The sequence below is a fragment of the Penicillium argentinense genome (assembly GCF_028826775.1).
Source record: "Penicillium argentinense strain IBT 30761 chromosome Unknown utg000006l_segment0_segment0, whole genome shotgun sequence".
In the NCBI taxonomy this organism is placed as follows: domain Eukaryota; kingdom Fungi; phylum Ascomycota; class Eurotiomycetes; order Eurotiales; family Aspergillaceae; genus Penicillium; species Penicillium argentinense.
The window spans coordinates 522106-544457 of NW_026622665.1; the positions used below are offsets into that span (position 1 = coordinate 522106).

Sequence of the window (22352 nt, forward strand, 5' to 3'; positions counted from 1 at the left end):
TACTTCTCCTTTTGTATTCTCCTCAGTATGTGCACTAAGATGTCCGCAGATAAGTCAAGAAATGCTTTAATTCTGCCAGCAAGTTAGCGCTTAGAAACTTTGAGAGAAGACGAGTCTAATTATGCATACTTATGATATGTTCAATACTGCAACAGGCATCCGCACCTCACGCGGACCCACTTATCTCACCCAAAGCCTCATTCGGGAGGCCGATTGGATGACCCATCATGAGTCATGATGCACCACCGAATCAATAAGGTGCTCAGGCTGAGAGCGGCGAAGACAACACAGCATATAAGATAGGGGCGTCTGTCCTTGCAACTTAGCACTTAAATATCAAACATTTGAGCGATAATGGCACCACCCGCAAATCATGCGATGGTCTACGGCGCCTCTGGTCTAGTTGGCTGGTCCATCATTCACCAGATCCTCAGCAATTACCCCACAAATGGCATGTTCTCAAAGGTCACAGCCACTACCAACCGCCCACTCGATCTATCAAGTTCATGTTGGCCTCAGCCCAAGCCAAATTCGGTACACCCAGAGCTACAGCTTATTTCCGGGATTGATCTCAGTCAGGTTGATGGGCCGTTTGCAGAGTCGCTGAAAGAGAAAGTATCGGATGTCGAGACCGTGACACATATCTACTATCTTGGTTAGTGTCCTACGGTAGATAGAAGGAAACAGTCATGAGGCGAACACACACTGACAGCGCCAGTCTTCACCGCAATCGACGACGATATCGAAGAAGTCGAGACAAATCGGCGCATGCTCCAGAATGTCATCGATGCACACACACTACTGAGTCCGAGTCTCAAGTTCGTGGCATTTGTCGGAGGTACCCGGGTAAGAGAATTTCGGTAGGCATCATTCGCAGCATCGCATTTTAACATCCGCCAGGGCTACGGGATTTACGCACCCGGTGGTACATTCACCCCACCTCTCGAAGAGGAAATGGTCTCAAACCTCCCACCCGACTACGCAAAGACAGTCGTATATCCAGCCTACCGGGAACTACTCAGCGAAGCGAGTACGGGAAAAAGCTGGACATGGTGTGAAGTTTGCCCGGATGCGATCGTATGCTGTGGGAATTCCTTGCTTCTGCCGACTGACTAACCCTTCATCTTCCCAGATCGGATTCACACCCAATGGCTCGCAATTCAGTCTCGCCCTCCACTGGGCGCAGTACCTCTCCCTATACGCATACAACCACGGTATCGGACCTCGTGCGGAGGGCAAAATCCACGAACGTGTGAAGGTCCCATTTCCTGGAAACACCGCAGGCGCGAACTCTCTATTCACTCCAGCCTCAAGCAAAACCATCGCGCGCTTCATGATCGAGGCGTCCCTCCAGCCTGACAAGTGCGGTATTGGCCGACTATTTAATATTGCCGACAATCAGAGGCCATGTACATATGGCGAACTCTGGCCGCAATTAGCAAAATGGTTCGGGCTCGAGGGAGTGGTACCGACCGAGGGTTCGACGGGCCATGACAAGAACAAGCTAAAAGTAGGTGAGCTTCCAGAGTCGACTTCATCCCTGCGGCCTGGTGAATACGTTTCAAAGTACCGGGGAATCTTCTCTCAACACGGTTGCGAGAATGCCGTACGTGCTGGAGTTGGGGCGGGAAATCGACAGCTGGATAGTGTGGGATATTGGTTGACGTTTGATCGGCAAATGAGCATTGATAAAATGAGAAGTACCGGTATTGGTGGCGATGTAGATCCTGTGGATGGCTGGATCGAAAGCTTTGAAATGTTCAGACGTGCAGGTCTGATCCTCTAACAATTCTCAAAATGAACACGGGATAAAATTCTGTTATCGTATATCATATATCCTGGGGGGTATAATTTGTTAACTCGAGTCATACTTTTCGCCATCCTCCTTTCGTATATAAAATCATTTCTTGTCAAGCATTAAACCCAAGATCCTGCGTCGGCGCCGTGTCCTCCCTCTCATATAGAATTTCTGGCCTCACATCTTTGCGCAGGGCATACCTCTTAACAAAGTACGGTATCTGCCTGAGACCATATTTCGCATGAAACCTAGTCGGCACACTGAAGACCTGATCCAGCTCTTCGAGCGTCTTGTTTTTCGTCTCGGGCATGAAAAGCAACACCAACCACCAACCGACAATACACCAGCCCGCATACCACGCAAAAGCACCCTGTGGAGTAAACGCATTTCGCAGGGATGGCCAGGTAACGCCTAGCACGAAATTGAAGAACCAGGTCGTAGCAGTCGCCAGTGCCATTCCATAGGATCGGACGTAGAGAGGATATGCCTCAGCGGAGTAGGTAAAAGGAACTGGTCCCTCGCCGGGCGAGTAAACGATTCCGAAGATGTACGTGCCGAGAGCGATGCATCCGGTCCGCGCGGAGTGGTTTTCCTCTGGGATCCAGAAGCTGAATCCGGTGAAGAACATCGCAAGTGCCATTAGTGGGAATGTGGTTAGTAGTAGGTTTCTCCTGCCAAATGTATCGATTGCGTAGACTGCGGGTATGGCGAAAATCCAGTTTATCACGCCCCAGCCGAAGGAGGCTGCTAGGGCGGCGGCCGGGGAGAAGTTTGCCTCCTGATTTCATTAGTCCATTGTTGATGATTTTGTTCATATTTCAATCGACTCACCAAGAAGATCTCCGAGGAGTAGTAGGCAATAACATTGACACCGCAGAACTTGAAATAAGGTTATAAAGTTATTCCCACGCTGCACTCAAATATGGCGGGCCGCAACTTACCTGCTGCATAAACATCACAATCTCCGAAGCCAACATAGCTCTGCGATTCCGCGGAACCGTGATGAGCTCCAGCAGCTTATTTTGCCCAAGTTTCATACTATTCTCCGCCTCTAGTAGAGTATGCATGTAGTACATATCGCGGGCCGCCTGGATCTTATGGTGGCGCAAGGTGCAAATCGACTGGTAAGCACGATAATACTGCTTCTTGCTCATATACCAGCGCGGCGACTCAGGACAAGCAAAGACAAAGCAGCAGACCATGACCGCGGGAAACATAGCTGAAGCCATCATGAGCCGCCAGTTCATGCCAACGATACCTGCTGGATCGCCAACCTGGTAGAAGATCAAGTCTGCAGCGTACCCGAGCATAATTCCGAAGGCCGTCCACATCTGCCATTGCATCACCAATGCACCACGAACAGCTGGCGGCGCAGTCTCGGCTGCATATATGGGGACAGTGGCAGACTTGGGGCCAATACCGAAGCCCAGTGCGAATCGCGCGACAAACATCGACCACCAAGTATTCACGAACCCTTGCCAGAGACAGGCGATGGCACTGAAACAGCAGGTGATGAAGATTGTACCCCGTCGACCGAACCAGTGATTAAACGGAACGGTGAGCCAACAACCTACGAATGCGCAGCAGAGGTATGGGGCTGCGTTGATCAGTCCGACCAGCCATGTATCTCGAGGCTCCTTGCCGGCAATGCCGAACTGATGCTTATACCAGATCTGAGCGCCGTTGACGACCGTTTCATCTGTGAGAACGTAAAAATTAGCGTCAGCTCACACTGATGTTTATTTTCGGAAATCAGCTCATACCCATTCCCTGGACAGCCGCCGAAAGCGAGCACAGAGCAATCACGGCGTACATGCTCCACGGCTGGGACCAGCGATGCTCAAACTCATGTCGCAGAACCTCCTTCTCCTGAGGCATCAGGCCAGCGACATTTTCGAATCGTTCTGGCGATTGCGCAAGAACAGCACCGAGTTCGAAAGCCCGAATATCCGACTCATCGCCCATCTCATGCATCATCGCAAAAGCGCGACCTTGCTTGCGCAGTTCAGAGTGGCTGAACCCCGCGAGCGGATTCGAGAGTTTCGCATTTAGGTTTCGTCGCGCTCGTTCTGCGGCCGTTCCGAAGGTGCGCTGAGGCACGAACTTTTCGCGGGGTTTGTCATCGATATTCTCGTCTTGTTCGATCATGCCTCCGCCGTGCTTGAACATGATGGAAAACAGAAATCAGATTCAGGGGAAACAGACATAGATATCAAGACTTGGAAGAAACCAAAGGATGTGAAGAAGCGAAGAAGCAAGCATCAAGCAAACAACGAACTACCTTGGTGGGTCTGTCATGTAATTCTTTGAAAAGACATGTCGATGAGGCTTGGAGCCCAGGACAAGCCGGGGCCAAATTTGAGGACCGGGGTGATTGGTAGAGGCGAAGGACGCGGGGCGACAAGACCAGGATGCGACGGTGAGCATCAAGTCATTGGGATCGCCTGCTCGTATTTCTGGATGGGGCAAGGGATGCTGGGTTGGCAGTGGCTGGACGTGCATGGCGATGCGTCAGATGCGTCAGACGCACACCAACTGGCCTGGACTCAACTCGACTACTCGGTCAGGTTGTCGAGGAGCAAGTATCCTGGTGTCAGGAGTTCCTTGGACTCGGGACGTGCCTGGGAATGGCAACGATGAAAAAGTGGAAAATGTGGAGAAAGATTCACTCGACGGGGTTAATGCGCACTGAGCCAACCAGTTAATTGATGTTTAATCCCGCGTTGACGAAGTGTCGCGGAAGCACTGCGGGGATGTCAGGGTTCTCCACGAGAAGAGCAGATGGGGCCGAAGTCTGAATGGTGGCCTGTTTGGCCTTGATGATTCTGGGCGGGTCTGGTGATGTTGCCCAGCTCAGGTACCCCAAAGTCCCGAGTCTGTAAGAGTCAGCCTAGCTGACATCTCCAGTCGAAATACCGCCTTAGATTTTTGCTTGGACTCTGTTCGCTCTTCAACTATCTTCTGCGAACCGGATAACTGACAGTTACCTAATGCCCAGACACCTTGGCACTATTCTTTGGAGAGCACTGTTTACTACTAATTCTCACTATGAACAACATTACACCTCTTTTACGAGAGATCATCACACTGGGTTTTTCCTTTTCTTGTGACAGTCGTTGCTACAGGGTAGTGAGTTGTTCTTGTGTTGTGATGCTGAATCATCGGTGCTGATACGTTCTCGCGACGCGGACGGAGTTGTTTACCGCAGATATGTATGCTCACGCTCACTCGCCCACTCCACAACTACACATGAACTGTTATCAGCGCCATGTCCATCCCAGATTCCAAATGCTATTTACAGCATAATTACCAAGGCCAATCCGCAACGATATGATTCCTCCATGGCTACTACCAACGCTGGCTGCGCGGGTACCTGCTGCTTGGTGTCCCGCATGCTCCTCGGCCCCTTTTCGGCGCAATGGATGGCAGGATCGTCGAGATTATCTGCATGAATCGCGTAGTGGGGGCCAGCTCTCCCCCCACGACGGTCGCAATCACGCTTTTTCGACGCGCAACCTTGGAAAGATCTGAACCCTCTACCGCACGGACTTGATATTCGGATTGCCGACGATGCTGGCTCTCACTCTCGGCACCGACGACTTGACCGTCGCCCCCGCCGCACCGCAAGGCTGGACCTTCGCCGCGGGAGATCGGCTTATCGGTACGGTCGTGCGTCGGGCACCCATTGTCTCGCCAGAGGCGATCGTCACCCTGGCCCTTCGCGGGGGGTTGAAGATTATGCTGGCCAACCAGTCCTCAACGCGACTGGTCTCGAGCGATGGACCACGACCAGCCGGCTTTTGCGCCGTTAATCGGCAATTGCTGATTCCCAAGCCTATCGAGCTGTTCCAGGGATCGCTGGATCTGGCCGAGCCGAGCGAACCTCTGTCTTGGCCCTTTGAGATCGAGATCCCCTCCATGCCGGACGAACCAACCCATAGCAAAGAAATGGCATTGTCACCCTACCACGAAGCGCTGATACGAGGACCTCTGCCAGCAAGCTTTATTACGACGGGATACGGGGCATTCGCATCTTGCTGGATCGAATATTACCTCGAGGCAACGCTTCATTACACATACGGCGGCAAGCGGGAATCATGCACATCGACGCACACAATCAAAATACGACCACCAGCATTTCGCAAATTCTCCAGTTTCGGCACCCAAGTATCGAACATCGAGTCAAGCGTGCGCAGCTTCCATTTACTTCCCGGCAAGGAGAACAGCGGATTATCTCTTTTACAAAAAAAACGAGCGTTCTTTGGATCCTCGAAAGTCCCCCAATTCGATTATAAACTGGAGATCACAGCCCCTGAACGGATTCAACTGAACAATACAACCCCCATCCCGATAAAGTTAAAATGCTTTCGACTGGAGGACGCGGATACAACCGACCAAAAGGACTTTACCCCGAAAATCTGGCTCACTGCAGCCAAAATGTCCATTCGATCCAAGACCGATGTCTACCGAGACGACAGCCCGCCCGACCTACCTCACGGCTCAAGAGAAAGCAGCCACGACCTGGGCCTAGATTGGGCGATGGAAAGCAATGATCCCCAGGGGTTTAAACTGGAAATACCGATGGGAGAAAAGAGCGAGCCGCTGGATATTGGCGAAACACTACAACTATCCTTACACGAAAATGGCTTGAAAGCAGGCACGAAACATCTCAAGCCGACACTGTTGATTTCGCCAGACTTCGACGCGATTTATATCAAGCACTCCAACAGGCTGGAAATGGAGTTTTTAGTAACTGTGGCAGGACTGACGGAGCGCATGATCTGGTGGGGAGATGTGACCCTGCTATAATTGAGGATTGATGATACGAATTGAGATAGATTAGAAGTCTCTCATGACTGACGGCATAGGCTATAAACTGGATGCGGGAGCATCATACCAGATACCACTGCTGATATACTGTTAGATAATAGCTTACATACCTGTGATAGATTTTTTAAATATAATAATGGGGAATTTCGGGCATCTACATAGTTGCAGTTGTAGTGATCATTTCAGTTGCAAAGTTCCATGGCAAGGCTCTAAAGCTTCTGATCATGAGTCGCCGATGTCGCTCGTCAGGGGGCGCACGCCGAGAGTCAGAATCAGTTTCGGCCCCATCCTCTGGTGAAAAGGGGCAACGTGGCTTGTTTTGACACCAAACAAAAAATACATCAGGAGCGCTAATCGAGGATGCAACTAGAGGCAAATAGTGTAGTGGGGGTAAAGGAGCCCGCACTTTAGGACGTGGCTGTAGGCATATGCGGTGGCTACACTGGCTAGCGCAATATCGAGGCATTGGCGTGCGACACTGGAAATATTCGAAAAGCTCAGACTTCAACAAGATACTCTGGCCGAGAGAGCTTAGAACGGTCTGGATGCTACGCCATAGGGTGACTCGTAAGAAACTCTGGGGACGTGGGTGCACTGGAACATCGGTGGGCATACTGGATGCCATACCGAATGCCGCCTTCAAATATGCCGAGTCCTATTGACGGCGTAGATATAGGTGTTGAGATGAGGGATAGGATCTAGGAGGAGCGATGTGTGCATGCCAGCAATTGAGTGATATTAAAGATTGAAGATATCTAAAGTAACCCCTGAAGGAAGCGTGCTTTACACGCTTCCCAATTGTCCGCGTTACCATATAAGGCTTAGTGCGTCTCAGGGGGGATGGCAAGATGCCAAACTTCGTATTTGAAGACATATTCCATAGCCTCTCTGCCATGTACAAATTTGAATGTCTCGCTTGAGCTAACATTACATACATGATGTGAGGATCAGTCAGTTGGCTCATCGCCTTCGGCACCTATTGTTGAGTTTCAGCAGTCTTCAATGCCGCTGAGGCTCCGATGGCTCTCTACCAAGTGAGGTCAGTCTTCTCTTCCATCTCAATGGCAACTGTCCAATCTGCCTTGCCAATATTCACCCCAAAGAGCCCCTTCAACACCCTCCGCACTCCACTGCAATGCCGAATGCTCAAATCGATGAGCAACAAGCCCAGAAATGCCTAACCTAGCCTGTATATCAGGAACATCTTCAATCCTTACCGCCCACATCGGGAGGATCGCCAGGACAGCACCAGCAACAACAAGAAACTAGCAAAACACCTCCATTATTACCAATCGTGCAACAGGACATTCGCAACAAGCTAAGTATTGCTCGCCTGCACCGCCAACGGCTCCCTTCTCTCGACCCCCTGCAATCGCATCGCAAAATTGGGGACGAAGAGGATGAAAATGGGGTTCAAATCGACGTCGACGACGTTTTTCTCACTTCTGGTGGATGCGAGGCGGGAGTGGTCGAAGAGTGCATCGCTGTGGTGGACGTGGTAGTTGAACACCATGACCAAGAAGGCTATGGTCAATACCGTGATGGGAATGGTTGCCGAAGATCAGCTCCATTCTATCCCTGCGCGATGGCTTGTTATTCCTGTGACGGTTTCTGAGGACACTTTTGTCTCTGTCAGTGGATTAGATTCGTTGCACATGTCGGCGGCTGGTTGTTTCTGCGTCACGGTTTATTGAAAGAGTGAATCGGCGAGATCGCATTCCCCAGCCAATTAATGCCAGTAATTCCAATCACCGCCTGTTTTGGGTCAAGATAAGGAAAAAGGGGGTGCAGAAGAAGGAAATCAAGTACAGGGAAATTTCTGTAATAATAAAGTGCTGTAATCGCCCGGGCGATCGCCGAGCCTCTTTAGCGCCCTTACTTCCGTGTGCCTTTCATGAGCCAATCACACGGTTTTTTGGAATCCAAAGCGTCCTCACAAGCATCCTGATAGAGACGCTGCGCTCCAATATCTTCAGCTTGTGCAACTACGCTACACCCCTGAGGGTTAGATTATAGAAACAACCTTTTGGAAGTTGGCTTGCACATTTGAAACCGCCCCCACAGAATTGCCCGGAGCTCATTTGGCGAGATTTGGAGGTCAGGCCTTTTCTGCAGGGCTCAGCCCATGTTAGTTTGATAGCCCAAATGAAGGATCGACAGGCAGCCTGGGTGCTTAGACTGTGATATTTGGCACAGAATACGCGGTATGGTCTGGTACTGACAACCCTGGTTAGGTCAGTCAGTACAGTGTGGAACAGGCTTACTAAGTTCCATTCGGAATACTGAATCTCCGATTCAGTGCGCTAGTGTATATAAGACCGTATGCCCCAGATAGTTTTCAGAACCAGACAATCCCTTCTGTTGAGTTATCACAAGACTATATTTTTGGCCTTAAGAAACGAAATATGTCGGTACCGCTTAAGACCCAATCACCTGGACGAATCATAGATACCTTGTCATCTGCATTGGTTATGTTCGTTCTCACACACGAATTTGTATGCGACCGAGCATGACTAAGACTCTTGGCGAAGTTACAATGATATAATTTGACCATCCCTTAGTTACAATACTGATTCTCCACTGATACCGACACGATATATACTACAGTATATATTTTCGGTCATGTGACTTCTAAGTACGGAGTGTAGTCACATGACCTATGTCAAGCCCGTAATAGCTTCCGCTTCCTAGACAGCTCGCTAACCCTCTCTCTTCTTCTTCTTCCTTGCTCCAGTTCGAAATATGTTCTCGTTTTTTGTACCCATTCGTTTCCATCTTGTTCCTGGACACGACGCCCCAAGAGGAGTGGTTATCATACAGTCTTCGGTGACGAAAAGAGTTGTGAGATCCGTTAAGACTCTTAGATTGATCAGAATTCGGCCGAGAAGGCCCAGAGGAGTCCGGGCGCGACACACATAGTTGCCTAGAAAGTAAAGTGCGAATAGCGAAGTCACGGATTAGGAGGAAATCCCCAGCTAAGAAGAAAGAGCAGTTGCTTCGACTCGGCGAAGGAGTGAGATAATCGGGGTGTTTGATCAAGCTCAATCAAAGGCAGGACGAGCCATCATGGACATTGTCGCGGTTATTGAAAGATCAGAGTGGCTAGTCGCATTGAGGCCTTGACTGCTGTACCCGGGCCATTTGAGGCACGCGCGGAACCACGAGTCGAGCCTAACCTAAACACCCTCACGCGATCACGAGTGGAGCTTCTCTTTCCCCGCAGTCCGGAACCTTCTCCCCTTCCAACCAGCGCGAGTCGTACACGGCTCGAAACTGGGGTAATTTACCAAACCACTGATCCCCAAAGCAAAATTCGTACCAAAATTGCACATACCTCCTCTGGTCATTGGCCACCACCCGCCATGACGTGGGGAATGGCGGTGGCGGCATCATGGCGGTCGTCGATCGGAATTCCACCGAGCAAGTCTCTCTATGTCAACGCCTAAGAGTTCGACTGGACAGGCGCAATTAGTCTTTGTTGCCGAGACTTGACGCGAAAACGCTCCAACTCTAAGGTCTCCTACTTTCCCCGTCGTCGCGCGCCTCCTATAAACCGCAGGGGAACTGCCGTCTCCCTCCGCGGAGCGCCCACAGCCACGAGGACAACCACAATGCGCCTGCCTCTCGACCGGACGCTGCATTCTCCCCGCAAACACAGATGTATCACTGGCCATGGCGGATGCTGAGGAGGCCCCGCCATCGTTGTTCACGCCGGGCAGCGGGAATATCGCATTGGGAATTAGCATCGTCGTCTTCGTGACTATCGCGTTATACAATTCGATCGAGCTGATGATTCTCATTCCGGTCAGCTTCCACCGCTATCGCAGCCTCTACTTCTGGTCTCTCTTGACCTCCGCCTCAATTGGAGTGATTCCTTCGACCATCGGACCAACCCTGCAATACTTCAGCATTGCCCCGCTATGGCTCGCCATGGTCCTCTCGAACGTCGGGTTCATCATGATGATCCCGAATCAATCGGTCGTGCTATACTCGCGCCTGCACCTAGTCTCCCAAAACACCAACCTCCTCCGCTGCGTGCGGTGGTTAATCGTCTTCAGCGTCTTCGCGGTCGTCATCCCAACCACCACCCTCAACGTCGGCGCAAGCTACCTGCCAAATTCGCGACCATGGACGGTGGGCTTCGAAGTCATTGAGCGCATGCAATTGACCTGGTTCGCAGCACAGGAGTCCTTCATCTCGAGCATCTACATCATCGACACGATTCGAATGATCCGACTGAGTCCAGACAGCGACAAGCGGCGACACAAGATACTGTATGAGTTATTGGCGATAAACATTGTTGCGATCATGATGGATCTGACGCTCGTGATTCTCGAGTATGTGGGGTTCTATTTCACACAGATTATCCTCAAGGCGACCGTGTATAGCATCAAGCTGAAGCTTGAATTCGCCGTGTTGGGCATGCTGGTGTCGATTGTGCATTCGCGCGGGTCGGAGCAGTTGTTCCAAGCGGATTGTACCACGTCGACATTCTCATGATACTCAGACTATATAGCGTGGCATTAGCATGTAGAAATAAATGGAGCATTCTCCATATCCCCTCTACCTCCACATTTCACTTACTCATCGACGTACACCACTAAGGTTAGTAAATACCCGCCGCCGTCGGATCGAGCACGCGGCTCGGCAGTCGCGACCCGACCAGCAATTGGCGCGGAAACCAGCGGACCGGCGACCGTCGGAAGCGAGCCGATTCTTCGGAACGATACATAGCTTGCATCTCCTCTGCTCTTCTACCGAGTGTCCCAAGCAACCTGAGCTATCCTGCACCAGTTGATGCTCTTTCCGACTGCGGGGCAGCCCCGCGGGGGACCGACTATATAGTTCCAGCCCTCCGCAACCAAACAATACCCAGCCAACCCTCCAACTCAACTCTAATACCACCTTTGTCAACATGCTAGGCAAAATCGCTCTCGAAGAAGCCTTCGCGCTCCCGCGCTTCAAAGAAAAGACCCGCTGGTGGGCGGGCATGTTCGCGACAGACGTTGAGAAGCACGTCGCCGAGATCAACGACGTCGACTCGATCCGCCTCAACTTCGCCGAGAAGCACGGTGTCGGTCTGCAGATTCTCTCCTACACTGCGCCGGGTGTACAAGATATCTGGGATCCAAAGGATGCGCAGGCTCTCGCCGTGGAAATTAACGACTATATCGCCGAGCGCGTAAAGGCGCATCCGGATCGTTTTGCTGCTTTCGCGTACGTCATCTTACAGCCTACCTGAATAGATCCCATACTAACTCGATCACATAGTACATTGTCAATGCACGACCCCCAAGAAGCCGCCACAGAGCTCCGCCGCTGCGTAAAAGAATATGGCTTCCTCGGCGCCCTCGTCAACGACACACAGCGCGCTGGCCCAGACGGCGACGACATGATCTTCTATGACAACACAAAGTGGGACATCTTCTGGTCCACCTGCGAAGAACTCGACGTCCCCCTGTACCTCCATCCCCGCAACCCCACCGGCACAATCTTCGACAAGCTCTGGGCGGACCGAAAATGGCTCATCGGGCCACCCCTCTCCTTCGCGCAAGGCGTGTCCCTGCACGCCCTGGGCATGGTAACGAACGGCGTCTTCGACCGCCATCCCAAGCTCCAGATCATCCTCGGCCATCTGGGCGAACATATCCCCTTCGACATGTGGCGCATTAACCACTGGTTCGAGGATCGGAAGAAGCAGCTGGGTCTGGCGGAGACATGCAAGAAGACGATTCGGGAGTACTTTGCTCAGAACTTGTGGATTACGACTTCTGGACATTTCTCGACTACCACGCTGAACTTTTGTATGGCGGAAGTTGGGGCTGATCGGATTTTGTTCAGTATTGACTATCCGTTTGAGACGTTTGAGGATGGGTGTGAGTGGTTTGATAACTGTGAGCTGAATGAGGTAGATCGGTATAAGATTGGACGGGAAAATGCGAAGAGGTTGTTTAAGCTGGGGGCTTATAAGGATAGTACTGCTTAATGTATTATAGGTGTGAATATCAGTGTTTTCTGTTCTTTGTGAAAGTGGCTTGCAAGCATCGTTCTTTCGTATGTTACGGGGTTTTTAACGGCCACCAGGACATTTCCGGAGTATTCATTCGTCCTCGGCGTGACGAACAGGTGAATATATTCAGAGTCTTTGTCAAACACGCAGGTGCGGATCGTCGAGGCTCTGACAATGGGATGTCCTGCATTAGTATTTAAGACTCCCCATTCGCCTCACTTCCTCCCCTCTTGACATTCACGCATCATGACCGTCTCTTTAATCCGAGTCTCACTTCCTCTGTGCGAAGGAGAGGGGCGGCCCGATGAGCTATTTTCGGTCCGCCCCGGGAACCAGAGAAACGTTTCAGAGGCATCGATGTGCAGCTCACAGGTCCAGTTTTACTTGGGTTTGGCGAGAGGCATGATCTACCGGACCCAATTCTGCTCCTCGTATATTTGGGGAACTTGCCGACTCTATAATGTCTTCGATGGCCGGGTGGTCGTCCAAGGAGACCTTCATTAGCCCCATCGATGACGGGAAGACACACTTACGAGAGCTTCATGATTTCACGATTCGACGCTTCATCTTCGTACGACTCCTACGATTGTGTTTGTGAACCTGAATCTGGGAGATATCACATTTCTCTTAGGTTTGAGTTCATCATGAGTGAGAATGTGATCTAGGCTATGGGATATCATTCATTCACTAAATATAAGTGAGTTTAATACCCCGGCCAAAGCAACAATTTGAAGAGCCAATCTACAATCTGCACACTGGAAGTGGAAAATGGTAATTCTGAGATTTGACTTGGAAATGAGCAGCAAGTGATTCTCTCCCCCCCCAAAGAAAATTTTACATATGAGTTAAAGCAAAAGTGAACCTAGAGGTTTGTTTACATGCTAGAATGGATGGGAAATTTCGAAGATCCTACTGGAAATGAGCGGCAAGTGAAAGCTTGGAAATTAGCATTGTGAATGCTACTAACAGCCGGGCTTCCACCACCTTGTGGTAGTGGTAGGTACTCGAAAAATACACACTGCCGTCATCCTCCACACGCCTAATTCCAGGTCGGGAACGGAAGGTGCTCCATCTCCCTCCGGAACTTGATTAGATCCTCATTGTTGAGCCCACGTGTCAGCGGGTCGAAGTGTCGGACCTGGATGGCCCGGAGGCGGTTGACATACTCACCATATGCCCGATACAGGCGTGACAAGGTCGACATAATCATGCCGACACTGCCGGCTACAAAGTGAGCGTTATCGGTGTTTAAGGTGCCTCCGGTACCCTGGCAAATGTCATGGTACAGGACGGTGTACTTGTCATACACCGCCTCGGTCCAGAATTCTCCCATCGCCTTGATGACATTGAATTCAGGGAGACGGGGCTTTGGCTGGTGCCTGTTAAACGTTAGTCTGTTGTCTGTTGGGGTACTTACCTGGGGCGACACACTCCCACAAGAGGATCGTCATCCACTGAAAACGCCACATGGCATCGGGGCAGTCACGCGTGATCACGGCCATCATGCAGCTGACACGCTCGCTAACATTCACCAGCTCTTCCGTCAACGAGGCCGCCGAAGAGAAGAATGCCTGCATACGCTGGGCGAATTCCAGTACATCAAGGGTACTCTCATTGTCAAGGAATTCGCCCGGGCCGCTGAATAGCTTCCTCTCTACCCGTAGAATCATGTCAGTTAGCTCTTCGAACAGTCTGCGGGTCGAGTCGCGCAGCATGGGCTCGGCAAGATCCTGCCTGAGCTGGTCGAACGACCGGGTCGATGAAGGGTCGGTGAAAATGCGTGGGGGGTGCACCTGGGGTTGAGGGCTGGGGGCTCGGCCAAACAGCCCGGTGTTGGAGGAGGCCGCCATGATTTCGAACGCGCCGTCGCAGTTTGTCAGGTCGAGCTCTAGCTCGACCTCATCATCAACAGGGTCATCTTTGTCACCGTTGAAGCGGCTTCCAGGCCTGAAGTGGGCGGTACGAGGCATGCGCGGGGTGTCAAGACGGTCCCGGGTTTGTAGAGCTGCCATGGTGCGAAAGGCGCGAGCAGGGCGGGTACGGGCGGTGCTGTGACGGTTGGAGGCCATCTCGAGAACGGTTCCAGAGAGTTTTTCTTTTTGATGAAGAAAGGGTTCCTGGGTGTCTGTGAAGCTGGGAACAGCGTACGAGAGAAACGATGGGAGTTGGAGAGGTGGAAAATCAAAGGCGGGAGAAGGAATATGAAATAGTAGGCAGATTCATTCACTTGCGGCAGGTGCGAGGTGGCCGCCTAACCAGGAAGGCACCCATCTAAAAAGGGACTAGGCTAATGTCGAAAGTGTACCACTCCTCAATCCCAGACGCGAGAAGGAAATGATTATCCCGTGAGGGACATCGCATCGCCTCTGATAGAATCGAAGAGGGATCCTGCCTTCCCCACAGCGTCCGCCTGGTGAATGAAACTGCCAGACAACAGGAACAAAACGCTCCAGACGTCGTCCGGCGGCTTCTCAGACAAGACGCCATGGGTTAAGAAGGGCGAGGGTCGTTCTTCGCACATTGACTGATTGACGCGTCATTGGCAGGAGCACGGCAACTCAAAGTAGTGCGATCGGATACGAAAGACGAAGTGGTCGTCGACTGGTGACTCGGGGTCTCTGGCTTTGGCTCTGGCTCGGATGTAGGTGAAGGCTCAGGCACGGGTCCAGGATCGTCATTGTCGTCATCTGGTAGGGGCACATCCATGACATGCTCGCCGGCACGTTCGAGGGAACGTTTAGTCCAAGAACGAACGGTTCCATAGACCGTCTATAGGAAAAGATGAGTACCGATGCACCGCATTAGATATATAATTGATTGACTTACCCATAGGAAAGTGAGGATTCCTGCAATAATTACTATCCAATTCAATGACCGTACTCGATCTCGACCATTAGTACCAGTCCGGCCACCAGCGAGACTCCTGGCGCCCCACCAAGGCGACATGGTGAAGATCACACGGAAGAACGAAAGAAGGCCCAGTGACGCCATTCCCTTGAAGATGTGTTCGAGCCACGAAGCCTTGGCGTCATCGATGTCAATGTCAATGTCAATGGGGATCTCATCGATGGGGCCGAGGTAGAAATCGATGATGGGGTCAGCAACAAATCCTAGGATGAAAATGGTGAAAAACAAAATTGCAAGAGTGATAAAGATCTGCGTGGCTGAACTACTGATCCACCGGGCCCAGGTCAGACGCTGCAGCCGATACTGAAACCCACACGTCGGGCACTGCCAGTAGTTCCGTCGACCATACCGGGGGTCCGCGTGTCGCCATGTCTGCAGGCAGCCTTCGTGTACGTAACGAGAGGAGCCTTTGCATTGGCATGGGCGAAGCAACCGACCGAGCTCTGGGTCCTCAGAGGAATACACCACGCGTGGCTTTTGTAAAAATTCCGACGGCTGGAGAGTTGGCAGGACGGTTTCCAGGCAAATACGACAGACCCGGGGTGGATAGCTTGCTGTAGGTTGGGGAGGGGGAGGGGGTGACCCGGTCTCCGGACCATCCGACTCATTGCTGGACTGCATGGAGGGCAGCTGGCATGGTTGGGGTGGGAGGGAGTGGTAGGAGAGAGAAAAAGAAGAGAGGAAGAAAGCGAGAAAAGAAAAGGTGTGGTGGGCTCACCGCCTTGGCAGACCGCAGCTCCCAAGCTTAACGTCACCCGTTCTGCCTACAGCTCCTCTTCTCTCCATCCACATCGACTGTCTGTTTCCTGTTATTCAATCGAACAGATATCATGGCGGACCGATACTCTTTCTCCCTGACGACCTTCTCGCCCAGGTGTGTCTGACCCTTGAGTTTCTGCAGCAGTTCCGGATGCTAACCACCATCAACAGCGGCAAGCTGGTCCAGATCGGTAAGACCCTCGAGAGTGGAGGCCACGAGCGACGAAGCGACATCGATCGCCGCGTCTTTGCTTGACAATTACTCTCGACTAAACCATACTGATTCGCTTCTAGAATATGCATTGAACGCCGTCAACCAGGGTGTGACAGCTCTGGGCATCAAAGGTGTGTGCAGCTCGAGCTTCCCTCCAGCTTGATCATCTGCTAATCCATCATAGCCACCAACGGAATTGTCCTCGCGACCGAAAAGAAATCCTCCTCCCCTCTCATCGATCCCCCCTCGCTCTCCAAGATTTCTTTGATTACCCCGGACATCGGCATGGTCTACGCCGGCATGGGCCCCGACTACCGCGTTCTGGTGGACAAGGCCCGCAAGGTCTCGCACACAGGCTACAAGCGCATCTACAACGAATACCCGCCGACGCGTATCCTGGTGCAGGATGTGGCGCGCGTGGTGCAAGAAGCCACGCAGTCCGGAGGTGTGCGGCCGTACGGTGTCAGTCTGCTTGTTGCGGGCTGGGATGAGGGCGTCGAGCCCGAGGTTGAGTCCGACGACAAGGAGAAGCCGTCTGGCAAGACTGGTGGTATCTTGAAGGGCGGCCCTTCGCTGTACCAGGTTGATCCCAGCGGCAGCTATTACCCGTGGAAGGCGACTGCCATCGGTAAACACGCGACCAGTGCCAAAACGTTCCTGGAGAAGCGGTACACAGAGGGATTGGAGCTGGAGGATGCCATCCATATTGCACTGTTGACGCTTAAGGAGACTATTGAGGGAGAGATGAACGGAGACACAATAGAGATTGGTAGGTTCAGCACCGGCAGTGGAAAGCGAGACCAGCCAGTACTAATATCTTCCAGGAATTGTTGGCCCGCCTGCGGATCACCTTCTGGGCTACGAGGGCGTGGAGGGCGCACAAGGACCTCGGTTCCGAAAGCTGACCAAGGAGCAAATCGAGGACTACCTGACCAACCTATAAGCGAGTGGACATGATAGGATGACTAGACTCGAATGGATTCATTTCATGCACCACTACAGCGTATAAATATCTCAGCCCTTTCTCATAATTTCTTTGGTACTATGAACTAGTCGTATCCTATCTGAGGGGAGAGACTGCAGACCGCCGGAACATCACAAGGACAACCACAGCGGCCGCCAGCGTAATACTTCCACCGGCAGCCGGCTATCACCACGTCCTCTTGACTCTTGCCTCGCCAGCCTCGACGCTAAACGTCTTCGGCACGAACAATGCCCCTGTTTCATCCAAATCCCCATGCGGCGTAGTGCCCTCTCCACTAACTTGGCTAACTCAAGGAACGCTCGATAGCTTAGCAGTTCACCAGCTGGCCCCGGCGCTATTGATAATGGCGCTGGATCGGCGTCTCTTCCCCGGGTTTTGGCCCCAATCACCAATCTTGTGCCCCCCCAGCACATACTACCTACAGCACTACGTGTGAGGTACCCTCCCTTCCGAAATAATCAGGGATTCGCCAAGCAGGACGACTCGGTTGATTCCCCGTCGGCGCACAGAGACTGCGCATCGTGGTCAGGCCAGTCTGTACTACAACATTCGCCTCTTTCTTCTCCCTCTCTCCTCCGTTTCTCTCACACATTCTCTCCCAAAAATGTACGCCTACCAAACCGGGTGATGGCACACCATCTGTACATGACTCGAAGTCCATGCGCCCATCGCCCACACCATGTCCCCACCCCAGGACCTCCTGGACGGAATATCCGGCGCCCTCGCCGCAGAAGGCGACATACTGCAGATGACACTAGTCACCTTCATCGGGCTGAGCTGCTACAATGTCGCCGAGCTAGTCGTGCTCGTCCCCTCGACTTTCCGACGCTGGCGAGGCCTCTACTTCTGGTCCCTGCTAACATGCGGGTGCATCGGGGTAGTCCCGTACTCAATCGGTTTCCTGATGAAATTCTTCACGCAAACCGACAGCATCCTCTCCGTGACAGTGCTCACGATCGGCTGGTGGACGATGGTAACGGGCCAATCAGTCGTGCTATACTCCCGACTACACCTGGTATTGCGCGATGAGCGAATTCTTAAGCGCGTACTTCGACTCATCGTCGCGAACTTCTTCCTCCTGCACGTCCCGACAACGGTCCTGACGTACGGGGCGAATATCGTGCACACGCAAAACAAGGCCTGGGTTACCGGTTACAACATCATGGAGAAGGTCCAGTTAACCGGCTTCACGATTCAAGAAGGAATCCTCTCGACATTATACGTGATCGAAACGGTCAAACTCCTCCGACTAGGCGCCGAGTCCGCAACTCGACCCGACTCCCGCTCAATAATGTATCAACTGATCGGGATAAACTGCGCGATCATGGCGATGGATTTGCTCTTATTGAGTCTGGAATATGCAAATCTGTACGCGGTGCAGATTACGTTGAAGGGGTTTGTATACTCGCTGAAACTCAAGCTTGAGTTTGCGGTGTTGGGGAAACTGGTGGATCTGATTCAGGGTTCGAGACATCCTATTTCTATTGCGATTGCGGATACATTGCCTCTTTGCTCGTTTAATCGGCAGCCCGAGACGCCGGATCGGGATCAGGATGCGAGGGATGAGGGGCCGACTGGCGAGTCGGAGCCGAAAGAGTTTCTTGCGACCCCTAGTAATACGCGGATGGTGGAGGGGAGGACGTTTGTGGAGACTGGGAGACCTTCTTGATGTATTGTGTTATGAAACAAACCCATTTGATACTAAATGCAAGATAATTTCGTATTCATGGTTGGGAGGGAGCATCCTGGGCTTCAGCATCCCGGGCTTCAGCTTCTGGCTCTGCTCCCCCTCAGCCTCGAGCAGAGACTCTTCCCACTGAATCTCAGCCTCCGAGTCCTCATCCTGACTATCGGCGATTTCATCCTCAGCCTTCCGTTTACGACTGGGTGTATTATCAGGCTGAGTCTCAGGCTGAGTCTCCGGCTCAGCAAAGACCCGAGGATCATACGAATCCCCATCGGATTTGACCTCTTTCAATCCATCCTGATATAAATATTAGCAAAGTCCAACATAACGACCACCAAGAGCCTCGGGAGACATACATCCTCAATCAAAAACGAAACAATCAACTCGGGCACCCTAACCGTAACCGTCCTCCCACCCCTCTTGACAACCTCCACAAATCGCGTATCCGGCAAATCGCGATACACAACCAATCTCGTCTGCACACTACTTTCCCACGCACCACCAGATAGAATAGGATGGAGTGTAGCACGCGGCTGGTTCTTAATCTTCGTATGCGTCTGGTTAATCGCGAGGACGGCGAGATTCCGCGCTGTGAGACGGGAGAGATGGGTGGCGAGGTCGCTGGCAACGTTCCATTTGCGATTGAGCAGCCACTGCAGCTGCTGTTTGTCGCTGATTTTCCCTTTCGCCAGCTGCTCTTTTAGCTCTGCGGCGTTGGGGAAGTAGGCGGGGAAATGGGATGAGACGGAGTCGATTACAATGAGGGAAGTTTCTTCTGGTGGGAAGACTTTTGGTGGGCGGAGGATGAGAGCGAGGAGGTGAGGGAGTGTTGGGGCTCGGAAGTAGATTACATTCCCCAAGTTTTCATCAGTGGTTAATGATGCGAGACGATGTGGTGGTAGAGGCGAGCCCGTATCTGTTGTTGTCAGTGCTCTATCAGTCGGATGAAACGGATGAAAGGTGGACGTACCGATCCAAACCACCTTCCCGCCTTCGCGTAATGAATTTGATGCAATATTTAACCTGTCATATTGTTAATTATTTGCTGATCAGCCCTTTTTAAACATATACTCACGCAAGCGAGGTCTTGCCAGCTCCCGGCGGCCCGAATACCTCGGTGACCTGGCCGCGCAGGATCCCGCCACGCTCGAGCGAGTCGTCCAGCGCCTCGTCCAGACGCGTCAATCCAGTTGAGATGGGCGGGGCAGCTGTTGCCGATGCATTCAGAGACTGCGAGGCCGAGATGGATATGACCGGCACTGGCTGGTCAGTATGGATTCTGCAGGAGGTGGGAGGGACTCACGCGTGTCCTGGCTGTCCAGGCCGAGCAGGTCATTGTTGATGCTCATGGCGTGGGCGTGAGGCTGGCTGTCATGTTCACTCTTCTCTCTTCTGCCCTCTTTCCGTCTTTCGTCCAGACTTTCCTTGTCCCCTAAGATGTCTCAGGGTGTTGCGATGTTAAGATGAGCGGGTTGTGGGTCCCCCAACATCGCGCGGCTGCAGAAATCGAGCGCACTTTCCTCATCAACTATACCTTCCACTATATTCAATTATACACATAGCAAGATAGCTGTGTCCATGTCCCCCGATGGACCGCAGGGAGGTCCTCACGATCTCAGCCACCTCCTGGCACCAGCACTAGCCGTCCTCTGCTGTCTGCCTCTCCTGCTATACCTGCGCCCACAGCAAATTCCACCCCGCGGCTGTCATCGCATCGGCTTCGGAAAAGGGCAAAGCAATCTGCACGATGAATTCGACCCAAAATACAGCAAGGGCGTCCCACGAATCCAACGAGACGGCGGAGAGCCCTCCTGGCGCGTAAAAGCGCTCTTCACATACCCGATCAAATCATGCGGGGGCATCGAACTGCAAGAAGCCGACGTCGTGCCGACAGGTCTCAAATTCGACCGGCAGTTCGTCTTTGCTGAAAAAGACGCCGACGGATTTACCATTCGGACGCTGCGAAATGCAGGGTTTCAACGACTAGCCCTCATTCATCCGGAGATCTGGATTCCGGACCCTTCGACGCCGGACTATAATCCCTCGCTCCCCGAGGTGAAGTCGCGGGGCGTGATGATTATTTCATACCCGCGCTTCACGCCGCAGGGGTTGGTCGGCCTATTCATTTGGATTGGAATGGCAGTCGGCATCGTCTCTGCACGAGAGATATTCCACATCCCACTCCATCCTCCCGAGAGCGCAGGTGCATCGGCCTACCCTCTCATCCCAGTCAAAATCTGGAAAGACAAACCACTAGCGCACGACTACGGCAAACACATTCCAGCCTCACTACATAAATACCTGGGCTTCGACCCAAAAACCTCACCCGTAACACTCTTCCGCGCCAGCGACTCGCACGTCCGTGAAATCTTTCGCAACGCACCTAGAAAGGAAGAAATCGGCTTCCAACCCCACACGTCCTTCGCAGACGCCTATCCCATCCACCTCCTAAATCTAGCCAGCCACCGGGACGTAGCATCCCGCTGCGCCTACGCAATCCCCAAACTAAGCATCACGCGCTTCCGCGCCAACATCATCATCCAGGGCCCGGAGGCGTTCGCTGAAGATCACTGGAAGCGAATTGATATCGCGGGCGTGGAGATCTATGCTGCTTGTCGGACTGTTCGGTGTCGGTTGCCGAATGTGGACCCTGCGACTGGCGAGCGGCATAAGGCGGAGCCGGATCGGACGTTGAAGGCTTCTCGGCGGATTGATGATGGGGATCGGACCAATGCTTGTCTTGGGATGCAGCTCGTTCCTGCACTGAAGGAGTTTGTGCTGAGGGTTGGGGATGAGGTGGGGGTTTTGGAGACGGGGGAGCATCGGTATATTAAAATGTTGGCGCCTGGGGAGAAGGTTGAGGGGGTTTGAGCTGATTTGTACTATTGTTTTGTTTTTCATTGTTGTAAGATAAGATACATGACTGCATTAGACTAGAGAGGCTTTAAGCTGATTCGTACATGACATTGGAAAGAGTTACAGTGGCTGGGTATAAATTGCCACAGTCATACTTGTACAACACCACGAACCTGGACATGACTACCATTCATCCATAACAGTTGTGAATTCTCAACTCAGTAAACAATTCAATCCTCAAACCGCCCAATTTTCTTTCCCCCTCCGATTCATCATTCTGCATCTCCGGCTATTCTCTCCCGCGGC

At 52.3% G+C, this 22352-nt stretch overlaps 12 protein-coding genes across 12 annotated transcripts; 8 read left to right on the plus strand and 4 right to left on the minus strand.

The window, feature by feature from the left end:
* Positions 1–354: 354 nt before the first annotated feature.
* On the plus strand, positions 355–1786 carry N7532_007322 (SDR family oxidoreductase; the record flags this gene model as incomplete). The annotated part of the gene is made up of 4 exons (XM_056619815.1): positions 355–655; positions 719–846; positions 901–1077; positions 1133–1786. 4 exons carry the CDS (start codon positions 355–357, stop codon positions 1784–1786), a joined length of 1260 nt encoding a protein of 419 aa, XP_056473181.1.
* Positions 1787–1910: 124 nt separating this feature from the next.
* N7532_007323 (sugar porter family MFS transporter) lies at positions 1911–3967 on the minus strand (the record flags this gene model as incomplete). Its single annotated transcript, XM_056619816.1, has 4 exons — positions 1911–2576; positions 2630–2677; positions 2740–3497; positions 3562–3967. 4 exons carry the CDS (start codon positions 3965–3967, stop codon positions 1911–1913), a joined length of 1878 nt encoding a protein of 625 aa, XP_056473182.1.
* A 1401-nt stretch (positions 3968–5368) lies between these two features.
* Positions 5369–6607, plus strand: N7532_007324 (uncharacterized protein; the record flags this gene model as incomplete). Its single annotated transcript, XM_056619817.1, has 1 exon — positions 5369–6607. One exon carries the CDS (start codon positions 5369–5371, stop codon positions 6605–6607), a length of 1239 nt encoding a protein of 412 aa, XP_056473183.1.
* Positions 6608–8139: 1532 nt separating this feature from the next.
* Positions 8140–8322, plus strand: N7532_007325 (uncharacterized protein; the record flags this gene model as incomplete). Its single annotated transcript, XM_056619818.1, has 1 exon — positions 8140–8322. The coding sequence occupies one exon, from the start codon at positions 8140–8142 to the stop codon at positions 8320–8322; it is 183 nt and encodes a 60-aa protein (XP_056473184.1).
* Positions 8323–10300: 1978 nt separating this feature from the next.
* N7532_007326 (uncharacterized protein) lies at positions 10301–11128 on the plus strand (the record flags this gene model as incomplete). Its single annotated transcript, XM_056619819.1, has 1 exon — positions 10301–11128. The coding sequence occupies one exon, from the start codon at positions 10301–10303 to the stop codon at positions 11126–11128; it is 828 nt and encodes a 275-aa protein (XP_056473185.1).
* A 415-nt stretch (positions 11129–11543) lies between these two features.
* Positions 11544–12614, plus strand: N7532_007327 (amidohydrolase family protein; the record flags this gene model as incomplete). The annotated part of the gene is made up of 2 exons (XM_056619820.1): positions 11544–11845; positions 11900–12614. 2 exons carry the CDS (start codon positions 11544–11546, stop codon positions 12612–12614), a joined length of 1017 nt encoding a protein of 338 aa, XP_056473186.1.
* Positions 12615–13677: 1063 nt separating this feature from the next.
* N7532_007328 (uncharacterized protein) lies at positions 13678–14707 on the minus strand (the record flags this gene model as incomplete). Its single annotated transcript, XM_056619821.1, has 2 exons — positions 13678–14017; positions 14070–14707. 2 exons carry the CDS (start codon positions 14705–14707, stop codon positions 13678–13680), a joined length of 978 nt encoding a protein of 325 aa, XP_056473187.1.
* A 421-nt stretch (positions 14708–15128) lies between these two features.
* N7532_007329 (E3 ubiquitin-protein ligase MARCH) lies at positions 15129–16166 on the minus strand (the record flags this gene model as incomplete). Its single annotated transcript, XM_056619822.1, has 2 exons — positions 15129–15407; positions 15465–16166. 2 exons carry the CDS (start codon positions 16164–16166, stop codon positions 15129–15131), a joined length of 981 nt encoding a protein of 326 aa, XP_056473188.1.
* Positions 16167–16375: 209 nt separating this feature from the next.
* Positions 16376–17461, plus strand: pre8 (proteasome core particle subunit alpha 2; the record flags this gene model as incomplete). Its single annotated transcript, XM_056619823.1, has 5 exons — positions 16376–16419; positions 16476–16495; positions 16599–16649; positions 16703–17287; positions 17343–17461. The coding sequence occupies 5 exons, from the start codon at positions 16376–16378 to the stop codon at positions 17459–17461; spliced, it is 819 nt and encodes a 272-aa protein (XP_056473189.1).
* Positions 17462–18182: 721 nt separating this feature from the next.
* Positions 18183–19172, plus strand: N7532_007331 (uncharacterized protein; the record flags this gene model as incomplete). Its single annotated transcript, XM_056619824.1, has 1 exon — positions 18183–19172. The coding sequence occupies one exon, from the start codon at positions 18183–18185 to the stop codon at positions 19170–19172; it is 990 nt and encodes a 329-aa protein (XP_056473190.1).
* Positions 19173–19181: 9 nt separating this feature from the next.
* N7532_007332 (uncharacterized protein) lies at positions 19182–20539 on the minus strand (the record flags this gene model as incomplete). The annotated part of the gene is made up of 5 exons (XM_056619825.1): positions 19182–19487; positions 19547–20106; positions 20161–20213; positions 20266–20449; positions 20494–20539. 5 exons carry the CDS (start codon positions 20537–20539, stop codon positions 19182–19184), a joined length of 1149 nt encoding a protein of 382 aa, XP_056473191.1.
* A 229-nt stretch (positions 20540–20768) lies between these two features.
* Positions 20769–22061, plus strand: N7532_007333 (MOSC domain protein; the record flags this gene model as incomplete). Its single annotated transcript, XM_056619826.1, has 1 exon — positions 20769–22061. One exon carries the CDS (start codon positions 20769–20771, stop codon positions 22059–22061), a length of 1293 nt encoding a protein of 430 aa, XP_056473192.1.
* Positions 22062–22352: the final 291 nt, after the last annotated feature.